The 22946-nt window shown below is 68.1% G+C and overlaps 3 protein-coding genes across 3 annotated transcripts; 2 read left to right on the top strand and 1 right to left on the bottom strand.

The window, feature by feature from the left end:
* Positions 1–2974: 2974 nt before the first annotated feature.
* Positions 2975–12296, bottom strand: LOC135288738 (protein Smaug homolog 2-like; the record flags this gene model as incomplete). The annotated part of the gene is given in 16 exon segments (XM_064402133.1): positions 2975–3086; positions 3869–4005; positions 4007–4067; positions 4568–4689; positions 4771–4830; positions 4832–4857; positions 5567–5666; positions 5668–5781; positions 6074–6150; positions 6153–6159; positions 6450–6559; positions 7099–7361; positions 8063–8406; positions 8408–8496; positions 10414–10766; positions 11966–12296. Coding segments are annotated over 15 exon segments (1818 nt in total), but the record flags the coding sequence as incomplete, so codon positions are not given.
* Positions 12297–17010: 4714 nt separating this feature from the next.
* On the top strand, positions 17011–20182 carry LOC135288816 (leucine-rich repeat and fibronectin type III domain-containing protein 1-like). Its single transcript, XM_064402209.1, is given in 6 exon segments — positions 17011–17976; positions 17978–18369; positions 19405–19497; positions 19499–19740; positions 19743–19897; positions 19900–20182. Coding segments are annotated over 6 exon segments (1908 nt in total). The 3' UTR covers positions 19960–20182.
* Positions 20183–20864: 682 nt separating this feature from the next.
* On the top strand, positions 20865–22686 carry LOC135288799 (syncollin-like). The gene is given in 2 exon segments (XM_064402184.1): positions 20865–22517; positions 22519–22686. Coding segments are annotated over 2 exon segments (408 nt in total). The 5' UTR covers positions 20865–22199; the 3' UTR covers positions 22609–22686.
* The last annotated feature ends 260 nt before the right edge of the window (positions 22687–22946 follow it).

Raw genomic sequence — 22946 nt, 5'->3', positions numbered from 1 at the left:
AGAAATAATTAATTAATAATAATATAATAACAAAAAAAAAAAAAAAAAGAAGAGGAAAAACCAACAAAAATAAAAGAAATAAAATCCTCAAATCCCCAAATCCCGGGATTTTTAAAAACCGAGGGAAACGCCCCCCCCCCATCACGACCCCCCCCCCCCAAAAAAAACCCCCCCTGTAGTGTCATGGCCCCCCCACGACCCCCCAAAAACCCCCCCCCGGGGGGGTGGTGGGGGGGGGGGCTGCCCCTCCCCCGCTGTTTTGGGGACCCCCCGGGGGGTTTTGGGGGGGTTTGGGGGGGGGGGTCAGGGGGGAGCCCCCCCCGGGTTGGGGAGGGGGCGGCGGCGCCGTCAGATGGTGGAGGTTTTGTCTGTGCCGTCTGGGGGGGGAAATGGGGGGGTCAGGGGGGTCCCCCAAAACCCGCGGGGGTCCCTCTGTGCCCCTCCCCTCTTTGTACCCCCCCCCCCGTGTCCCCAAAGTTCCTCCCCAGAGTCCCCGGGTGTCCCCTGGGTGTCCCCGTGTCCCCTGCCCATGTCCCTGCTGTGTCCCCAGTGTCCCCTCAGTGACCCCAAATGTCTCCGGCGTTCCTCCCCTGAGCCCCCCATGTCCCCCCCACCAGTGTCCCCATTTCCCCCAGTGTCCCCCCAGTGTCCCCATTTCCCCCAGTGTCCCCCCAGTGTCCCCCCAGTGTCCCAGCGTCCCCCCCCAATGTCCCCCTCTGTGTCCCCCCAATGTCCCCGCTGTCCCTGTGTCCCCTCGGTGTCCCCATGTCCCCCCCACCAGTGTCCCCAATGTTCCCTCGGTGTCCCAAATGTCCCCCCCCAATGTCCCCAGTGTCCCCTCGGTGTCCCCTCAGTGTCCCCCATTTTGTTCCCAATGTCCCCTCAGTGTCCCCATGTCCCCAATGTCCCCATTTTGTCCCCAATGTCCCCATTTTGTCCCCGTACCCCCCAGGGCGTGCTCGGTCATGCTCAGACACAGCGACTCCCCATGTCCCCAATGTCCCCATTATCCCTGTGTCCCCCCCAATGTCCCCAATGTCTCTGTGTCCCCTCGGTGTCCCCACTGTCCCCCCGTGTCCCTGTGTCCCCCCTCGGTGTCCCCAATGTCCCCATTTTGTCCCCAATGTCCTCCTCTATCCCAATGTCCCCCCACGGTGTCCCCATGTCCCTGTGTCCCCAATATCCCCATGGTGTCCCCAATGTCCCCTCGGTGTCCCCACTGTCCCCAGTGTCCCCTCAGTGTCCCCAGTGTCCCCATGGTGTCCCCAATGTCCCCTCGGTGTCCCCAATGTCCCCAGTGTCCCCTCAGTGTCCCCACTGTCCCCCATGGTGTCCCCAATGTCCCCATTTTGTCCCCGTACCGCCCAGGGCGTGCTCGGTCATGCTCAGACACAGCGACTCCACCCCAATGTCCCCAGTGTCCCCAACGTCCCCTCACTGTCCCCAATGTCCCCATGATGTCCCCAATGTCCCCCCACCTGTCCCCATGTCCCTGTGTCCCCAATATCCCCATGGTGTCCCCAATATCCCCATGGTGTCCCCAATGTCCCCCTCGGTGTCCCCATTGTCCTCTCACTGTCCCCAGTGTCCCCTCAGTGTCCCCACTGTCCCCATTTTGTCCCCCCATTGTCCCCAGTGTCCCCTCAGTGTCCCAATGTCCCCATTTTGTCCCCGTACCCCCCAGGGCGTGCTCGGTCATGCTCAGACACAGCGACTCCACCCCAATGTCCCCAGTGTCCCCAACGTCCCCTCTATCCAACATCCCCATGGTGTCCCCACGGTGTCCCCAATATCCCCATGGTGTCCCCACTGTCCCCATTTTGTCCCCAATGTCCCCCATTTTGTCCCCGTACCGCCCAGGGCGTGCTCGGTCATGCTCAGACACAGCGACTCCCCATGTCCCCAATGTCCCCATGGTGTCCCCATTGTCCCCTCACTGTCCCCAATGTCCTCTCAGTGTCCCCAATATCCCATGGTGTCCCCATTGTCCCCATGGTGTCCCCAATGTCCCCTCAGTGTCCCCACTGTCCCCATTGTCCCCCCCGTACCGCCAGGGCGTGCTCGGTCATGCTCAGACACAGCGACTCCAGCGTGGGGTTGATCTCCAGGTCTGTCCCGGGGGGGGGACACTCTGAGGGGGGGGGGGGGACAAAAAAAGGGTCAGAGGAGACCACCCCCAAAAAAAATCCCCCACCCCCAAAACCCCCCAGCGCCCTGAGCCCCGCCCCAGCTCAATTCTGGGGTCACTTTGCCCATTTTGGGGTCCCTCTCCCCCATTTTGGGGTCCCTCTCCCCATTTTTGGGATCTTTCTCCCCATTTTGGGGTCTCTTTCCAAATTTGGGGTCCCTCTCCCCGTTTTGGGGTCCCTCTCCCCATTTTGGGATCTTTCTCGCTATTTTGGGGTCTCTTTCCAAATTTGGGGTCTCTTTCCCCATTTCAGGGTCCCTCTCCCCATTTTAGGGTCTCTTTCCCCAATTTGGGATCTCTCTCCCCAGTTTCGGGTCTTTCTCCCCATTTTAGAGTCTCTTTCCCCCTTTTGGGGCCTCCCCCTCCTCGGGTCCCTCTCCCCATTCCCCCTCCCCATTTTAGGGTCTCCCCCCACCCCTTTACCCCCCCCCCCCTCCAACCCCACCCCAGGGACTTTTCCCCCATTTTTTGGTCTCCTCCTCCCCATTTTTTGGGCTCCCCCCCCACTTTGAACACCCCCTCCCCATTTTGGGGTCCCTCTCCCCATTTTCGGGGTCCCCCAGCCCGTTTGTGGCCCTCCCAGCCGGTTTTCGGCGCCCCCAGCCCCATTTTGAGCCCCTACCCTGGGGGAAGGCGAGCAGGGCCGAGCTGTGGGGGGCGTTCTCTGCACGGCCCCCTCCCCATTCCTGAGCCCCCCTCCCCATTTTCGGGTCCCTCTCCCCATTTTCGGGGTCCCCCAGCCCGTTTTTTGGCGCCCCCAGCCCCGTTTTCGGCCCCTACCCTGGGGAAGGCGAGCAGGGCCGAGCTGTGCACGGGCAGCGAGTGCGTTCTCTGCACGGCCCCGCGGCTCCCGGGGGTCCCCCCCTGCGCCCCCCCCGGCCCCGAACCAAAGGCTCTGGGGGGGCGGGGGAGAAATGAGAGGGGGTCAACACCCCCAGAGTGGGGGGGAGCCCCCCCCAAAAGGGTCGAAAGGGGGAGGGGGAGGCCCCAACCCCACCCTGAACCTCGGTGAAACCAAGCGAGGACAGGGAGATGTGGCCCCCCCCCATAGAAATCCAGAATCCCACCCAAAAACTCCCCAAAACCCTCCCCAAAACCCCCCTAAAACACCTCCCAAATGCTCCCTAAAATCCCAGCCAAACCCTCCCCAAAACCCCCCAAAATCCTCCCCAAAATACCCCCCAAATCCTCCCCAAACACCCTCCCCCAAAATGCCCCAAATCCTCCCCCAAAAAACCTCCCAAATTCACAAATTCCCCAAAATCCCCCAAAATTCCCCAAAATACCCTGCAAAATCCCCTCCCCAATCCCTCCCCAAAAATCCCCATTTCCCCCCCAAATCCCCCCATTTACCCCCCCAATTCCCCCCCCAAATTCCCCCCAAACCCCCCCATTTCACCCCCCAAAATCCCCATTCCCCCCCAAACCCCCCCAAAATCCCAATTTCCCCCCCAAAATCCCAATTTCCCACCACAAATCCCAATTTCCCACCCCAAATTCCCAATTTCCCCCCCACAATTTCCCACCCCAAAATCCCCATTCCCCCCCAAACCCCCCCCATTTCCCCCCCCAAAATCCCCATTTCCCCCCCCAAATCCCAATTTCCCCCCCCCAAATCCCAATTTCCCACCCCGAAACCCCCCCATTGCCCCCCTCCCCCTCGCCCCCAGACCCACCTGCCCGTCCGGGCGCGCCCAGGGGTGGGGCGCTCCCAGGGGGGCTCGGGGGGGCCCCCCCCGGGGGGTCCCAGCAGCCCCAGGCGGGCGGGGGGCGGGGGGCAGGGCCCGGGGGGGCAGCGCGAAGGGGCGGCCCCCCCCCCCGCCGCCGCCCCCCCCCCACAGAGCCAGCTATGGGGAGCGAGTTGGAGCCGAAGGCCCAGCTGGGGGGGGGGGGGGGCAAAATGGGGGGGTCAGAGGGGGCTGCGACCCCCCCAGGAGCCCCCCCCGGGCGGGAACAGCCCCCCCCGAATCGGAGGAAAGGGAAATGGGGGGGGGGCTGTGTGACCCCTCCCCAAATTGGGAAATGGGATCCCTTAGACCCCCCCCCAAATTGGGAATTGAGGAAAAATCCCCGGGGAGGGAAGAGCAGAAACCCCAAAATCGCCCCAAACCTCCCCAAATTTCGGGGGGCGCGCGACCCCCTGAGCCCCCCCAAGGTGGGGGATTGTGCACAACCCACGGTGGGGGGGTCAGACCCCCCAAAATTGGGGCGGGGGGGGGCAGGAATTGAGCATTTGGGGGGGGTCCCGAGCAGCCCCCAAACCCCACCCAGGGCAGCAGTGAAGGCCGGGATGGAAATGGGGATTTTGGGGAGGGGTCTCTGCGCCAAGGGGGGGTCCCACACCCCAGGGGGGTCCCGGAGCCCCCTCCCCCAGGTAACCTTTTGGGGGGCCGGTAGCCGGGGGGGCCGTCCAGGGGCCCCTTCTTGGGGAAGGCGCGGAGCAGCTTCAGCACCTGCTGCTTCCAGGACTGGAGCCGCTTCTTCTGCGTCTCCGTGAACGCCTGGGGGGGCCGGGGGGGGGGTCACAGGGGGGTCCCGGGGGACCCCAGACCCCCAGGAACCCCCTCCCCACAATGGGGTACCTCGTGGCTCAGGCACTTCTCGAGCAGCTGGAGGTAACTGGTGATGTTCTCCTCGTCCGGGGCGCGACACCAGGAGCTGGGTGCACACTGGGGGGGGGGGTCAGAGACCCCCCAAAAACACCCAAATCCCACCCAAAAATCACCCCAAAACACCAGGAGCTGGGTGCACACTGGGGGGGGGGTCAGAGACCCCCCAAAACTGCCCCAAAAACCCCCAAATCCCACCCAAAAATCACCCCAAAACACCAGGAGCTGGGTGCACACTGGGGGGGGGTCAGAGACCCCCCAAAACTGCCCCAAAAACCCCCAAATCCCACCCAAAACCACCCCCAACCCCCTCCCCAAATCCCTGCGACACCAGGAGCTGGGTGCACACTGAGGGGGGGTCAGGGGGTCCTAAAAAACTGCCCCAAAAACCCCCCCCAAATGCCCCCAGACCCCTCCCCAAAAGCCCCCAGGCTCACCCTTGCCCACGACGCGCGTGAACTGCCCCGGGATGTCCCCAGACCCCTCCCCAAGCCCCCAGACCCCCTGCCCAGCTCACCCTTGCCCACGACGCGCGTGAACTGCCCCGGGATGTCCCCAGACCCCTCCCCAAGCCCCCAGACCCCTCCCCAAAAGCCCCCAGGCTCACCCTTGCCCATGACACGCGTGAACTGCCCCGGGATGTCCCCAGACCCCTCCCCAAGCCCCCCAGACCCCTGCCCAGCTCACCCTTGCCCATGACACGCCGTGAACTGCCCCCGGGATGTCCCCAGACCCCTCCCCAAGCCCCCAGACCCCTGCCCAGGCTCACCCTTGCCCATGACACGCGTGAACTGCCCCGGGATGTCCCCGTCGGGCACCGGCGCCGCGGGGGGCTCGGCCTCGGGGGGGGGCCGGGGGCGGCTCCGGGGGGGCCCCGTCGGGGGGCGCGGGGGGCGGGGGGGGCCGGAAGGCCTTGATGGGGGTCCCCAGGATCTGCTGCAGCTCCTGCAGCGCCGACCACAGGTTGCCCCCCTCCAGGATGTCCTGGGGGACACGGCGGGTGTCAGGACACGGGGGGGACACGGGGGGGACACTGGGAACTGTCCCCCGCTCCATCCCTGGGAACACTGGGAACCCTCCCAGAGCAGCCCAGTGCCCCCCAGTCCTTCCCAATCCCCCCATTTCCCCCAGTTCCAGAACCTTCTCCAGCGCCCGCAGCCCCCCCGTTCCCCCAGTTTCCAGAACCTTCTCCAGCGCCCGCAGCCCCCCCGTTCCCCCCAGTTTCCAGAACCTTCTCCAGCGCCCGCAGCCCCCCCGTTCCCCCAGTTTCCAGAACCTTCTCCAGCGCCCGCAGCACGCTCTGCCGCTCCCGCAGTTTCTGGATGCTCAGGGCGATCTTGTGCCGCGCGCCTTGGTGACGTTCTGGGGGGACAGGGCACACCGGGGGGGTCACACGGGGCTGGGGGGGGGTCACTGAGCCCTCTGGGGGGGGTTACGGCTGTCATGGACCCCTCCCCCACCAGCCCTGGGGACACTGGGGACCCCCCAACGCCAGCCCAGCGCCCCCCCAGTCCCCTCCCAGGATGCTCCAGCCACTCCTGGGCACCCCAGTGTCCCCTCCTAGTGTCCCCTCCCAGTCCCTCCCAGTGCCCCCAGGATGCTCCAGCCATTCTCCCAGTCCCTCCCAGTCCCTCCAGTGCCCCCAGTCCCACCTGCGTCTCCAGGTGCCGCTCGGTCAGCGTCATCATCTCCTCGTAGCTCATCTGCGCGAACAGCGCCGCGTACTTGTGCAGCCGCAGGCTCTTCAGCCACGAGGGCACGTCTGGGGGGGCTCCGTCACAGCACCGCACCCCCCGAGCCCCCCAAAGCCCCTTGAACCCACCCAGAGCCCCCCACAGCCCCCGAACCCCTCCCAAAGCCCCCTGAAGCTCCCCCAAGCCCCTTGAACCCTCCAGAACCATTTGAAGCCCCCCTGAAGCCCCCAGAGCCCCCTGAAGCCCCCCTGAACTCCCCCAGAGCCCCTTGAACCCCCCCAAGAGCCCCCTGAACCCCCTGCTGAAGCCCCCCCAGAGCCCTTTCAATCTCCCTGAAGCCCCCCAGAGCCCCCTGAACCCCTTTCAACCCCCCCAGAGCCCTTTCAACCCCCCCAGAGCCCTTTCAACCCCCCCAGAGCCCTTTCAACCCCCCAGAGCCCTTTGACGCCCCCCCCAGAGCCCTTTGAAGCCCCCCCAGAGCCCTTTCAATCCCCCCAGAGCCCTTTGAAGCCCCCCCAGAGCCCTTTCAATCCCCCCAGAGCCCCCCCGAGCCTCCCCAGACCCCTTTCAATCTCCCCAAAGCCCCCCAGAGCCCCCCGCAGCCCACCCTTCATGCCGCTGCCGTCCTCCTGGAAGGAGTTGCGCCCGCCGGGCTCCTCGGTGTGCTCGCTGCCCGACGAGGCCCACGCTGCTCTGGGGGGACAGGGGGGGCGCGTGCTGCTCCCCGAAGGCCGGGGGGGGCCCCCGGGGGGCGGCGGGGGGCTCCTCAGGACCCCCCGGGCCCGCCCAGATCGCCCCCCGGGCCGGGCTGGGGGCTGCCGGGCAGCAGCGAGCGCTTCAGGGGGCTGGGGTGCAGCTGGCACGGCAGGGCTGGGGAGGGGGACAGGGCGGGCTGGGGGCTGCAGACCCCCTGCCCAGACCCCACCACAGAGCCCAGACCCCTCCCCAGACCCTTCCCCAGACCCCTCCTGAGACCCCCAGACCCCTCCCCAGGGACCCCAGACCCCTCCCCAGACCCCAGACCCCCACCTTCTCCTTCCATTCCTCCCATTTCCCACTTTCCCCTCCCATTTTCCCGCTTACTCCTCCCATTTTCCCCTTCTCCCACTTTCCCCTGTTATTTCCCCCCCTTTTCCCCATTTCCCCTCTCGTTTCCCCCCATTTTTCCCCCCTTTTCCCATTTCCCCTCCCGTTTCCCCCCCCCTTCCCCCCCATTTTTTCTCCATTTCCCCCCCTTTTCCCACTTTCCCCATTTCCCCCTCCCATCTTCCCCATTCCCCCAATTTCCCCTCCCATTTTCCTTTAATTCCCCCCATTCTCCCACTTTCCCTTTCCCCCGCTTTTCCCCATTTTCCTACTTCCCCCTCCTGTTTCCCCCCTATTTCCCCCAATTCCCCTCCTGTTTCCCCCCCTTTTCCCCATTTCCCCTTCCCCCCTTTTCCCACTTCCCCCTCCATTTCCCCCCATTTTCTCCAATTCCCCTCCATTTCCCCCCCTTTTTCCCCCATTTCCCTTCCCCTCTCTCCCCATTTTTCCCCATTTTTCCACTTTCCCCACCCATTTCCCCATACCCTGAAACGGAGGGTGCCCGTTCTCCCCTCGGCCCCGCTGTCCCTGCTGTCCCTGCATGCTGCTGCTGCTGCTGCTGCTGCTGCTGCTGCTCGGCCCAGCCCGCCGCGCCGGCCTCGGGGGGCTCGGGGGGCCACTCGCGGTGGGCGCGGCGCGGCGCCGGCGGCGCCAGGCGCTCCTCCAGGTGCCCCAGCCACAGGGCGAGCGCGCTGCGGTCGTCGGCCGTGGTGGCGGGGTGGATGAGCGCGTAGGAGAGCAGCTGCCGCGACTCCTCCACGCAGCGGTTGCTCTCGATGGCGTCGGCCAGCACCTTCTGCAGCCGCTTCATGTACTCCGCCTTGGCCGCCCGCGTTGCCGGGCTGCAGCAGCGGCAGGTGGGCCAGCAGCAGCGCCACGGCCGCCTCGGCGGGCTCCTGGGGCCACTGCGAGATGGCAGCTGGGGACAGAGGGGACAGCGGGTCACACACAGCCAGCAGGGACACACAGGGACACACACAGGGACACACACAGGGACACGGGGTCACACACAGGGTCAGCAGGGACACACACAGGGTCACACAGGACCAGCAGGGACACACACAGGGACACAGGGACACACACAGGGTCAGCAGGGACACACAGGGACACACACAGGGGACACAGGACCAGCAGGGACACACACAGGGGACACAGGGACACACACAGGGTCAGCAGGGACACACAGGGACACACACAGGGTCACACAGGACCAGCAGGGACACACACAGGGACACAGGGACACACACAGGGTCAGCAGGGACACACAGGGACACACACAGCCAGCAGGGACACGGGGTCACACACAGGGTCACACAGGACCAGCAGGGACACACACAGAGCCAATGGGACACGGCAATCGGGGACAGGGACACAGGGGACACACACGGGACACACACCCCACACATGTGGGACACACGTGGGACACACACGGGACACAGAGGGCCACCAGGAGATGGCCACTGGGGACAGGAACACACAGGGAACCCCTGAGGCCCCCATGACACCTCTGGGCAGACACAAGGGACCCCAGAGACCCCTGTAACCCCCCCAGGACCCCCGTAACACCCCAGACCCCTGACAGCCCCGTAACCCCCCTGTAACTGCCCCAGGACCCCCGTAACCCCCCTGTAACTGCCCCAGGACCCCCATAACCCCCCTGTAACTGCCCCAGGACCCCCCGTAACCCCCCCTGTAACTGCTCCAGGACCCCCTGACAGCCCCGTAACCCCCCTGTAACCCCCCCAGGACCCCTGTAACACCCCAGACCCCTGACAGCCCCGTAACCCCCCTGTAACTGCCCCAAGACCCCCCATAACCTTCCTGTAACTGCCCCAAGACCCCCGTTAACCTCCCTGTAACTGCCCCAGGACCCCCGTAACCCCCCTGTAACTGCCCCAGGACCCCCATAACCTTCCTGTAACTGCTCCAGGACCCCCGTAACCTTCCTGTAACTGCCCCAAGACCCCCGTAACCTTCCTGTAACCCTCTGTAACCCCTCCAGGACCCCCGTATCCTCACACAACCCCCCATAACACTGCCAGGACCCCCGTAACCCCCCTGTAATCCCTCTATAACACCTCCAGAACACCTGTAACACTCTGTAACTGCCCCAAGACCTCTGTAGGCCCCCTGTAACTGCCCCAAGACCCCCGTAACCCCCCTGTAACATCTCCAGGACCCCTGTGACCCCCCCTGTGACCCCTCTATAACTGCCCCAGGACCCCCCGTAACCCTCCTCAGGACCCCCGTAACCCCCCTGACACCCCTCTATAACACCCCCAGGACCCCTGTAACCCCCTGTAACTGCCCCAGGACCCCCTGACAGCCCCGTAACCCCCCTGTAACACCCCCAGGACCCCCATAACCCCCCTGTAACACTCTCTAACACCACCAGGACTCCTGTAACCCCCCTGTAACTACCCCAGGACACCCATAACACCCCCGTAACTCCTCCAGGACCCCCATAAACCCCCCTGACACCCCCCAGACCCCGTGCCCAGCCCCTCACCGGCGCTGTTGGCCTCGGCCTCCAGCAGGTGGATGTCGGGGCAGCGAGTGCTCGAGGCACAGCTGCAGGAACCCCCCTGACACCCCTCTGTAACACCCCCAGGACCCCTGTAACCCCCTATAACTGCCCCAGGACCCCCTGACAGCCCCGTAACCCCCCTCTAACACCCCCAGGACCCCCATAACCCCCCTGTAACACTCTCTAACACCGCCAGGACCCCTGTAACCCCCCTGTAACTACCCCAGGACACCCATAACACCCCCGTAACTCCTCCAGGACCCCCGTAACCCCCCTGACACCCCCCAGACCCCGTGCCCGGCCCCTCACCGGCGCTGTTGGCCTCGGCCTCCAGCAGGTGGATGTCGGGGCAGTCGGCCAGCGAGTGCTCCAGGCAGAGCTGCAGGAAGCGCGCCTGCGTGCGCGTCACGCGCTTCAGCAGCGCCAGCAGCGCCACCGTCTGCTCGCACTCGCTCCAGCCGCGGAACCAGCCCGCCACGATGCCCACCTGGTCCCGGAACATCATGGCTGGGGGGGCCGGGGGGGGCGCGCAAACGGCCCTGCCCCCCCCTCAGGGGGCGGGGGGGCCCCCCCCGGGCCGGGCAGCGCATTGGGGGGTGTCGGGGCGGGGGGTGCCCAGGGGCCCCCCCGGGCTGGGAGCGCGGCGCAGGGTCCGGAGGGTCCTGTGGGGAGAGAGGGGGAAATGGGGGTGAGGGGGGAACTGGGGGGACAGACCCCCTCCCCAGGGTCAGGGACAGGGAGAGACCCCCTTGGGGGTTTATGGACCCCCAAGAGACACCAAGGACCCCCAAGAGGAATTAGGGACCCCCCAAGAGACACCAAGGACCCCCAAGAGGAATTAGGGACCCCCCAAGAGACACCAGAGACCCCCAGAAGGAACTAGGGACCCCCAAGAGACACCAAGGACCCCCAAGAGGAATTAGGGACCCCCTAAGAGGCACCAGGGACCCCCAGAAGGAGCCAAGCACCCCCAAAAGGAACGAGAGACCCCCCAAGAGGGCACCAGAGACACCCAGAAGGAACTGGAGACCCCCCCCCAAGAATCCTCACCCTCCTAAGGATCAAGGACCCTCCCTCAGGGACAGAGACCTGCTGCTTTGGGGGGACAGGGACCCCTGAGGGTGCCCGGGACCCTTCATGGTCACCGGGACCCCTCACGGTGACCCCTCACAGTAACGGGGACCCCTCACAACAACCGGGACCCCTCACAGTGACAGGGACCCCTGAGGGTGACAGGGACCCCTCACGGTGACTCCTCACGGTAACCGGGACCCCTCACGATAATGGGGACCCCTGAGGGTGAGCAGGACCCCTCACGGTAACCGGGACTCCTCACGGTGACCCCTCATGGTGACAGGAACCCCTCACAGTAACGGGGACCCCTGAGGGTGACCGGGACCCCTCACGGTGACCCCTCACGGTAACCGGGGACTCCTCACGGTAACGAGGATCCCTCACGGGGACCCCTCGCGGTGACAGGGACCCCTGAGGGTAACGAGAACCCCTCACGGTGACCCCTCACGGTAACGGGGAACCCTCACAGTGACCGGGACCCCTCACGGTCACCGGGACCCCCAAACCCACCGGGGCCTCCCCACCACGGCCCAGCCCCCTCCCCGGCCCCGCAGGGATCCCCCCGTTCCCACCACCGCCCGCTGTCCCCTCACGGTACCGGGGCTCGCCGCCCGCCCCGCTCTGCCCTCAGCGCGGGGGGCGCGGGCCCGGCGGGGCCGGGCGCGGCGGCGGGCCCGGGGCAGGCGCGGGGAGCCCGCGGGGGGCGCGGGGGGCCCCGGGCCGGGCGGGGCTCGGGGGTCCCGGGGGTCCCGGGGGGTCCCGGGGGTCGCGGCCGCCCCTCACTCACCGCCGCCGCCGCCGCCGCCGCGCAACGTCAGCGCGCACGGCGCGCACGCTCGCGTCGCTGCGTCACGGCGCCGCCGCCGCCGCCGGGCCAATGAGAGGGCGGGGAAGGAGCGGGGCGGCCAATGGGGGAGCCCGGCGCAGGCGCGCGCGCGCCGCGGGGGCGGGGCCCGGTGCGGTGCGCACGCGGAGCCCCGCCCCTCGCGCTGGGCCACGCCCCCTCCCCCTGCGACAAGCGTCAATCAAGGAGGCCACGCCCCCTCTCCTCGCGGCCACGCCCCCCGCGCCGGGGGCGGGGCCTGGGACCCCCCCAGTAACTCCCAGTGCCCCCCAGTGCCCTCTCAGTAACCCCCAGTGCACCCCCAGTAACTCCCAGTGCCCTCCAGTGCCCCCCCAGTAACTCCCAGTAACTCCCAGTGTCCTCCCAGTAACTCCCAGTGCCCCCCAGTGCCCTCCCAGTAACCCCGAGTTCCCCCCAGTAACTCCCAGTAACCTCCAGTGCACCCCCAGTGCCCCCCAGTGTGTCCGTCTGTCCATCCCCGTGTCCCTGTGTCTGTCCCTCTGTCCGTCCCCGTGCCCCCGTGTCCCCGTGTCCATCCCCGTGTCCGTCTGTCTGTCTGTGTGTCCACCCCTGTCTCCATCCCCGTGTCCCCGTGTCCGTCTGTCCGTCCGTGCGTCCATTCCCCTGTCCGTCTGTCTTTCCGTGTGTCCATCTACACGTCCCCGTGCCCACCCCCGTGTCCCTGTGTCCATCCCAGCGCCTGTCTGTCTGTCTGTCTGTCTGTCCATCCCCGTGTCCCTGTGTCCATCCCAGCGCCTGTCTGTCTGTCTGTCCATCCACGTGTCCCTGTGTCCATCCCAGCGCCTGTCTGTCTGTCTGTCTGTGTGTCCATTCCCCCTGTCCGCCTGTCCGTCCCAGTGCCTGTCTGTCTGTCTGTCTGTCCATTCCCCCTGTCCGCCTGTCCGTCCCAGTGTCCATCCCGGTGTCTGTCTGTCCCTCCCCGTGTCCGTCCGTCCGTGTGTCCATCCCCGTGTCCCTCTGTCTGTCCGTGTGTCCATCCCCGTGTCCCTGTGCCCATCCCGGTGTCCGTCTGTCCATCCCCGTGTCTCTCTGTCTGTCCGTGTGTCCATCCCCGTCACCATCCCCGTGTCCCTCTGTCCATCCCCGTGTCCGTCCGTCCGTCCACCCGCGCCCCCCCCGCGGCCCCGCCCCGCCCCGCCCGGCCCCGCCCCGCCCCGCCCGGCCCCGCCCCGCCCCGCCCGGCCCCGCCCCGCCCACCCCGGCCCCGCCCACCCCGGCCCCGCCCCGCCCGGCCCCGCCCCGCCCGGCCCCGCCCCGCCGGTTCTGCGGCTCCGAGCGGCGGCCGCGGCCTCACCGGGGCCTCTCCGGGGCCTCTCCGGGGCCTCTCCGGGGCCTCACCGGGGCCTCTCCGGGGCCTCTCCGGGGCCTCTCCGGGGCCTCACCGGGGCCTCTCCGGGGCCTCTCCGGGGCCTCTCCGGGGCCTCACCGGGGCGGCGGCACCGGGACCGGGGCTGCTCCGGGACCCCGGCACCGCCAGCCCGGCGGCCGCGCCCGGGATCCATCCCCGATCCCCGACCCATCCCCGATCCCCGATCCATCCCGGCTCCATCCCCGATCCCGGCTCCATCCCTGCATCCCGGATCCATCCCGGATCCCCGATCCATCCCCGATCCATCCCCGATCCCCGATCCATCCCGGCATCCATCCCGGATCCCTCCCCGATCCATCCCTGCATCCCCGATCCATCCTCGATCCCGAATCCCTCCCGGATCCACTCCCGGCATCCATCCCTGCATCCCCGCTCCACCTCGATCCATCCCCGCATCCCGGCCCCATCCCCGGATCCATCCCCGGATCCCTGCCCGGATCCTTCCCGATCCCGAATCCCTCCCCGATCCATTCCCGGATCCATCCCCGATCCCTCCCGGCCCCATCCCCGGATCCATCCCGGATCCATCCCCGGATCCTTCCCGCTCCATCCCCGATCCCGGATCCCTCCCCGATCCATTCCCGGATCCATCCTTGCTCCATCCCGGCCCCATTCCCAATCCCGGATCCATTCCCGGTTCCCCTCCCCCCTCCCGGCGCCCCCTCCCCAATTCCCGGCGCCCCCCCCGGTGCCCCCCGATGCCCCCCCGGTAGGGCGAGGCCCGGCCCCCCCTCCCCCCCCGGAGCAGCGATGGGAGCGTCCGTGGGCTGAGCCCCCCCAGGTACGGCCGGGGCCACACTGGGGGGCACTGGGGGGCACTGGGGGGCACTGGGAGGTGCTGGGGGGTGCTGGGATGTACTGGGATGTACTGGGAGGTGCTGGGAGGTGCTGGGGGGCACTGGGAGGTACTGGGGGGCACTGGGAGGTGCTGGGATGTACTGGAGTGTACTGGGATGTACTGGGGGGCACTGGGATGTACTGGGAGGCACTGGGATGTACTGGGATGTACTGGGAGGTGCTGGGATGTACTGGGCCATGCTGGGATGTACTGGGCCATACTGGGAGGCACTGGGCCATGCTGGGATGTACTGGGCCATACTGGGAGGCACTGGGAGGTGCTGGGAGGTGCTGGGAGGTACTGGGAGGTGGTGGGAAGCACTGGGATGTGCTGGGAGGCACTGGCCCATACTGGGAGGCGCTGTGGTGTACTGGGAGGTGCTGGGAGGCACTGGGAGGTACTGGGATGTACTGGGAGCTGCTGGGATGTACTGGGATGTACTGGGAGGCACTGGGCCATGCTGGGAGTTGCTGGGCCATACTGGGAGGTACTGGGATGTACTGGGAGGTGGTGGGCCTGCACTGGCCTGCACTGGGCCATACTGGGAGGCACTGGGATGTACTGGGTCTGTGTTGGTCTGCACTGGGCCATACTGGTCTGTGCTGGGCTGTACTGAGTTATATTGGGCTATGCTGGGATGTACTCAGATGTACTGGGTTATACTGGGCCATACTGGTCTGTACTGGTCCGTGCTGGGCTGTGCTGGGCCGTGCTGGGCTGTGCTGTAATGTACTCAGTTGTACTGGGTTATACTGGACCGTACTGGTCTGTACTGGGCTGTGCTGGGGTATACTGGTCTGTACTGGGCCGTGCTGGGCTGTACTGGGCTGTGCTGGGCCATACTGGTCTGTACTGATCCATGCTGGGCCGTACTGGGCCGTGCTGGGCCATACTGGTCTGTACTGGGTCGTACTGGGCTGTGCTGGGCTGTACTGGGCCGTGCTGGGCCATACTGGGCCGTACTGGGCCATACTGGGCTGTGCTGGGCTGTGTTGGGCTATACTGGTCTGTACTGAGCCATGCTGGGCTGTACTGGGCTGTACTGGGTCGTACTGGGCTGTGCTGGGCTGTACTGGGCTGTGCTGGGCCATACTGGTCTGTACTGGGCCGTGCTGGGCTGTACTGGGCTGTGCTGGGCCATACTGGTCTGTACTGATCCATGCTGGGCCGTACTGGGCCGTGCTGGGCCATACTGGGCCGTACTGGGCCATACTGGGCTGTGCTGGGCTGTGTTGGGCTATACTGGTCTGTACTGAGCCATGCTGGGCTGTACTGGGCTGTACTGGGCCGTGCTGGGCCGTACTGGGTTATACTGGGTCGTACTGGGCCGTGCTGGGCCGTACTCGTCTATACTGGGCTGTGCTGGGATGTACTGGGCTGAGCAGTGTCTGTACTGGTCCATACTAGTCCGTTCTGGCCTGTACTGGTCCGTACTGGCCTGTACTGGTCTGTACAGATCCATACTGGCCCATATTGGTCTGTACTGCTCTGTACTGGTCTATACTGGTCCATACTGGTCCATACTGGTCTATACTGGTCCGTACTGGTCTGTACTGGTCTGTACAGATCCATACTGGCCCATACTGGTCCATACTGGTCCATACTGGTCCGTGCTGGTCCGTACTGGTCCGTACTGGTCTGTACTGCTCCGAACTGGTCTATACTGGTCCATACTGGTCCGTACTGGTCTGTACTGCTCCGTACTGGCCTATACTGGTTCATGCTGGTCCGTACTGGTCCATACTGGGCTGTCCCTGTCCCTGCAGGCCCCACGGCGACGCCCGGACAGGACCAGCATGGAGCCCTGAGAGGAGGTACTGGGACAACTGGGACAACTGGGATCTAACTGGGATCACTGGGATCACTGGGATCCCACTGGGCTGTACTGGGATCTGCTGGGCCCTGCTGGGATCCGCTGGGATCCGCTGGGATCTCGTGGGCTCTTCCGGGTTCTCCTGGGGTCCTCTGGGCTGTGCTGGGATCTGCTGGGCCCTGCTGGGCTGTACTGGGCCCTGCTGGGCTGTACTGGGATCTGCTGGGATCCTCTGGGATCTGCTGGGCTGTACTGGGATCTGCTGGGCTGTACTGGGATCTGCTGGGATCCTCTGGGATCTGCTGGGCTGTACTGGGATCTGCTGGGCTGTACTGGGATCTGCTGGGATCCTCAGGGATCTGCTGGGCTGTACTGGGATCTGCTGGGCCCTGCTGGGCTGTACTGGGATCTGCTGGGCTGTACTGGGATCTGCTGGGCTGTACTGGGATCTGCTGGGATCCTCAGGGATCTGCTGGGCCCTGCTGGCATCTACCAGGATCCACTGGGATGTGTTGGGCCCTGCTGGGATCTGCTGGGATCTCCTGGGCCGTGCTGGGATCCGCCAGGATCCACTGGGATCCTCTGGGCTCTCCCGGTCTCTCCTGGGATCCCCTGGGATCTCGTGGGCTCACCTGGGCCCTGCTGGGCTGTGTTGGGATCTACCAGGATCTCCTGGGCCCTGCTGGGATCTCCTGGGATCCTCTGGGATCTCCTGGGCCCTACTGGGATCCTCTGGGATGTGTTGGGATCCGCTGGGATCTCCCAGGCGGTGCTGGGATCTACTGGCCTCTCCTGGGCTCTGCTGGGATCCCCCTGCACCCCCGGTGCCCCCCGTGCCCCGCTCTCTCCTGGGCCCTGCTGGGATCCAGTGGGCTCTGCTGGGATCCCCCCGTGCCCCCCGTGACCCGCTCTCTCTCTCTCCCCCGTGGCAGGCGCGGCCAGCGGCCATGGCGAAGCTGCTGGTGCCGCTGGTGGTGCTGGGGGCCGTGTCGGGGGTCCCGGGGGTCCCGGCGGCGGCGCCGTCGCCGCGCTGCCCCCCGCGCTGCCTGTGCCCCGCGGCCGCGCCCAGCCCCACGCTGCTGTGCGCCCGCACGGGGCTGCTGGCCGTGCCGCCCAGCCTGGACCGCGGCGCCGTGGAGCTGCGCCTGGCCGACAACTTCATCGGCGCCGTGGGCCGCGCCGACTTCGCCAACATGAGCAGCCTGGTGCACCTGACGCTGTCGCGCAACGGGCTGCGGCGGCTGGCGCCCGGCGCCTTCGCCGACCTGCGCGCGCTGCGGGCGCTGCACCTCGACGGCAACCGGCTGCCGGCGCTGAGCGGCCCGCAGCTGCGCGGGCTGGCCAGCCTGCGCCACCTCATCCTGGCCAACAACCAGCTGGCCGCCATCGACGCCGCCGCCTTCGCCGCCTTCGCCGCCACCGTGGAGGACCTGGACCTGTCGCACAACAACCTGCCGGCGCTGCCCTGGGACGCCGTGGCCGCCATGGGCAGCCTGGCCACGCTGACGCTGGACCACAACCTGCTGGAGCGGGTGCCGGCCGGCGCCGTGGCGCGGCTGCCGCGCCTGGCCCGGCTGGACCTGACGGCCAACCGGCTGCGGGCGCTGCCGCCGGTGCCGGGGCCGCCGGGGCCGGCGCTGGCGGCCGGGGGGAACCCGCTGCACTGCAACTGCGAGCTGCTGTGGCTGCGCCGCGTGGCCCAGCCGGGCCGCCTGGAGACCTGCGCCACGCCGGCGCCGCTGGCCGGGCGGCTGCTGGGCGCCGTGCCCGAGGAGGAGCTGACCTGCCGGGCGCCGGCCGTCACCGCCGCGGCCGCGCACCCGCCGGCCGTCACCGAGGGGCAGCCGCTGCGCCTGGGCTGCGCCGCCGTGGGCGACCCGCCACCCGCGCTGCACTGGCTGGGCCCCGACGGCTCGCGTGGTGCAGAACGGCTCCCGGCGCTCGGTGGGCGCCGACGGCTCCCTGGAGCTGCGCGTGGCCACCCTGAGGGACCACGGCGGCTTCACCTGCGTGGCCGCCAACGCCGCCGGCGAGGCGGCCGCCCGCGTCGAGGTGGTGGTGGTGCCGCTGCCGGTGCCGCGCGGCGACGGCGACGGCGCGGCCGCCGAGGCCGGGCCCGGGCCCTCGGACATGGCCCAGGCGGGCGGCAATGACACCTGGGGGGGGCCCGGGGAGCGGCGCGTGGTGGCGGCCGAGGTGACGGGGTCCTCGGCGCGCATCCGGTGGCTGCCGCAGCGCCACGTGCCCGGCGTGCGCATGGTGCAGATCCAGTACAACAGCTCGGCCGACGACGCCTTCGTCTACAGGTGGGCGCCAGGGCCGGGAGGGGGCCAGGGGAGGCGCCGGGGGGGGTCTTGGGGGCTCCAGGGGGGTCTGGGGGGAGCTCTGGGGGGAGGTGGAGTGGGTCTGAGGCAGGGCTGGGGAGGTTGGGGGGGCTTCAAGTGGATTTTGGGGGGGTCTTGAAGGCTCCAGGGGGTCTGGGGGGAGCTCGGCTAGGGTTTGAGGGTCCCTGTGGGGGGTCCAGGGGTATTTAGAAAGGGTCTGGGGGAAGCTTGAGTGGGTTTGGGGCAGTGCTGGGGAGGTTGGGGGGGCTTCAAGTGGATTTTGGGGGGTCTTGGGGGGCTCCAGGGGGTCTGGGGGGAGCTCTGGGGGGAGGTGGAGTGGGTTTGAGGCAGGGCTGGGGAGGTTGGGGGGGCTTCAAGTGGATTTTGGGGGGTCTTGAAGGCTCCAGGGGGTCTGGGGGGAGCTCGGCTGGGGGTTTGAGGGTCCCTGTGAGGGGTCCAGGGGTATTTAGAAAGGGGCTGGGGGAAGCTTGAGTGGGTTTGGGGCAGTGCTGGGGAGGTTGGGGGGGCTTCAAGTGGATTTTGGGGGTCCTGGGGGCTCCAGGGGGGCGTTCAGGTGGGTATTGGGGGGTCCTGGGGGTCTCTGAGGGGATGTGTGGGAACATCAAGGCAATTCTCCGTGTCTGGGGGGGCTTCAGGGGGGGTCCCTGGTGAGGCGCACTCGGGGTCTCTGAGGAGTCTTTGAGCTGTTTGGGGAGGGGGATTGAGGTGTTTGGGGGATCCTGGCTTGTCCTTGAGGGGTCCTGGGGGTCTCTGAGGAGCATCAAGGGAATTCTCTGTGTCTGGGGGGCTTCGGGGTTGGGGGGTCCCTGTCGAGGGGCAGTCAGGGGGGGTCTCTGAGGAGTCTTTGAGCTGTTTGGGGAGGGGGCTTGAGGAGGCGTCTGGGGGCTCCTGGCTCGTCCTTGAGGGGTCCTGGGTGGATTTTCAGCTTCCTGTGGTGGGTGGGGGCTCCGGGGGTGGTGCGGGGGTCTCACCCCTGTCCCCTCGCCCCCTCCCCAGGCTGCTGCCCCCCTCCAGCCGCACCTTCGTGCTGCGGGACCTGGCCCCGGGCCGGCAGTACGAGCTGTGCGTGTCCGCGCTGCGCGTGGCCGGCGACCCCCCCGGCCGCCCCCCGCCCGCTCGGCTGCGTCTCCTTCGCCACGGCCGCCGCCCCCCCGGGCTGCGCCGCGCCCCCGCGCCCCCACTTCTTGGGGGGCACCGTCATCATCGTCATCGGCGCCGCCATCGCCGCCTCCGTGCTCGTCTTCATCCTCATCCTCACGGCGCGCTGGAAGGCGGCGGGGGCGCGGCGCCCCCCGCCCGCGCTCGCCAGCGTCTGCTCGCAGACCAACGGCGGCCCCCCGGCCCGCCGAGACCCCCGAGCTGCCGCCGCTGCCCCCCGCCGGCGGGCGGGGGGCGCGGGCTGTTCCCCAGCCACAGCTACCCGCGGCGGGCGCGGCCCCGGCGGCACGGCTCGCTGCCGCGGCTGGACGCCCCCCGAGGGGACCCCCCTGGGGCCCCCCCCTGCGCCCCTCCTTCGGCAGCACGCACTGGATGCTGGAGAGCACCGTGTGAGGGGGGGGGGCACGGCGGGGACCCCCTCCCCACGCCCCGGGGTGGTCCCGGGTGAGCAAACGCAGCCGCGGCGGTTTTTTGTGGGGAGGGGGCGTCGCGGGAGCGCCGGATCTCGGCCGGGTGCGGCCCCCCCGGACCCCCGTGGGTGTAGCTGGGATCTCGCCAGGTGTCCCCCCCCCCCCCAATTCTGGGGGTACCTGTATGCAAACCTTCCCCCCCCCCCCCCAAAAAGCCGCGTGGGGACCCCCGACTTGTGCGGGCAGCGCGACACGCGTGGGGGGGGGCGGTGACGGGGACCGTGACAGGGACCACCGCCCCCCCCCGAACGGCGTGTCCCCCCCCCGAGATGCGCACTTGGGACTTTGTGTGTGCGCCCCGACATTTGCGAGCCCCCCGCGCCCCCCCCCCCCCCCCCGCGGTGCCTTCGGCCGGGCCGGGGGGGGCCCCGCGCACGCCCCCCGACATCTCTGCACAGATGACACGAGACCCGCAGCCCCCCCCCCCAAAAAAACAAACAAAACCCACCCCCCCCCACCGTGGGGAGGGTAAAAAATGGGGAGGGGGCTCCCCCGGATGCCTGGGGACCCCCCCGTGGCCTCTCCCCCCCCCCCCAAACTCGACCCGGGGGTTCCTATCTGGCTGGTCTGGATAACCCTGGGGGGGCGCCCCCAGCCCCCCCACCCATTTCCCTCCCAGCCCCATTCTCCCACCCCAACCCCCCCCCCCCAAAAAAAAAAAAGCCTCAGTTCCTCCCCATCGCCCCCTCCCCAAAACGCCGCCCCCCCCACCAGCCGCCCCCCCCCCCCCCCGCAGTGTTTAACACGAGTTTTTACATTAAAAACCTGTGGCCCCCCCCGGGGCAGAAAAACGCGAGTGTGAATTTTGGGGGGGGGGTCCCGCTCGGTTTGGGGCTGGGCTCTGACTGGGGGTCCCCTCTCTCTTTTGGGGGTGGGGTCTCTCCGCCCCCCCCGAGGCTCTCCCACCCGTCTGTCCCCCCCCTCCCATCCCAGCCCTGCAATGTGGGCGGGTCAGGGCTATGCTAATGAGGCAGCAATCCCCGCCCCCTGTGGTTGCCATGGTGACCGTCGCGGGGAACTCGGCGGGGACACGACGAGACCATGAATATGCAATTAAGGGGCGGAGCCCGCCGGCTAAAGCCACGGGTAATTACGCCCTCATTTGCATACGGGACGCCGGGGCCCCACCGTGGCCTTGGGCTCTGCCCCCTACCCAGGGCCTGGGGGGGCTCGGGGGGGGCACCTGTGTCCATTCCCAAACTGGGGGGGCTGCAGACCCCGGACCCCCCCCCCCACACACACCTGTGTCCATTCCCAAACTGGGGGGGCTGCAAATCCCGAACCCCCACCTGTGTTCTCTCCATGGTGGGGGGGCCGCAAACCTCGCCTCCACCCCACACCTGTGTCCCTTCCCATGGCTGGGGTGGCTGCACACCTTGCCCCCCCCTAACCTGTGTGCCTTCCCATGGTGGGGGGGGGGGGCTGCAAACCTCGCCCCCACATCTGTGTCCCTTCCCAAAATGGTGGGGGCTGTGTCCCTTTCTTGGTGGGGGGCTGCAAACCCCGGACCCCCCCCCCAACCTGTGTCCATTCCATGGTGGGGGGGCTGCAGACGTGGGATTCCCCCCCCCCAACCTCTGTTCCCTCCGTGGTGGGGGGCTGCAAACCTTGGACTCCCTCACAACGGAAGGGGGGTCCCGGTTCCCGCGCCCCCACCCCACACCTGCGTCCCCTCCCATGGCAGGGGGGGCTGTAAACCCCAGACCCCCTCCCCATCCACGTCCTCTCCCGCTGAGCCTCCGCACACCTGCGTCCCCTCCCAAAATGGGGGGGGCTGTGTCCCTCCCATGGCTGGGGGGGCTGCAAACCCCAGACCCCCTCCCCATCCCCCGTCCTCTCCCGCGCAGCCTCCGCACACCTGCGTCCCCTCCCACGGCTGGGGGGGCTGCAAACCTCGCCCCCACCCCACACCTGCGTCCCCTCCCATGGCGGGGGGGGCTGCAAACCTCGCCCCCACCCCACATCTGCATCCATTCCCATGGCGGGGGGGCTGCAAACCTCGCTCCCACCCCACACCTGCGTCCCCTCCCATGGCGGGGGGGGCTGCAAACCTCGCCCCCACCCCACACCTGCGTCCCCTCCCAGGTGCGCGCCGCCCCCCGGCCTTGGCCCGGGCTATAAGCGCCCCGCCGAGCCCCGGCTGGGCCCGGGCAGGTGCCAGCCATGGCGTGGGCGCTGGTGACGATGCTGGCCGTGCTGGCGGCCGCGCTGGCACGGGGGGCAGAGGCGCAGTGCCCCGCGGCCGCCGACCTGCGCCCCGCCAACGGCACGCGGCTGTGCGCGCTGCTCTACGCCGACAACAGCCCCTACTACGAGCAGTGCTGCGCCGGGGACGCGCTGCCGGTGCTGCCGGGCAGCGACGTGCCCTACATGCCCCACGGCTGGGCCGGCCGCGTCTCCTCGCTGGTGGTGGGCACCCGCTGCGAGCTGACCGTGTGGTCGCGCCGCGCCAAGCGGGGCAGCACGCGGCGCTTCGGCGCGGGGCGCGGTGCCGCGGCTGCAGGAGGTGCGGCGCGGGCTCTTCGGGGACTGGAACGACGCCATCCGCGCCTTCTACTGCACCTGCAAGTGAGCGGCGGCGCGGGGCCGGGGCGGCGGTGCTGGCACGGGGGCACGCCGGGCAGCGGGAGGTGACAACGCGGGTCAGGATGTGCCAGTGTGGGCCAGCGTGGGTCAGCCTGAGCCAACATGGGTCACAATGTGCCAGCGTGGGTCAGGACGTGCCAACACAGGCCAGCGTGGGTCAGCCTGAGCCAACGTGGGTCGCAATGTGCCAGCGTGGGTCAGGACGTGCCAGCGTGCGCCACCATGGGCCGACGTGAGCCAGCGCGGGTCAGCCTGAGCCAACGTGGGCCAAACCACCCCCAAGCTGGCCAAGAGGTGTTGGCGTGAGCCAAGACGAGCCGACAC

Source organism: Passer domesticus, chromosome 35 (assembly GCF_036417665.1).
Source record: "Passer domesticus isolate bPasDom1 chromosome 35, bPasDom1.hap1, whole genome shotgun sequence".
Taxonomy (NCBI): domain Eukaryota; kingdom Metazoa; phylum Chordata; class Aves; order Passeriformes; family Passeridae; genus Passer; species Passer domesticus.
This window is presented reverse-complemented; position numbering and strand designations above follow the sequence as displayed.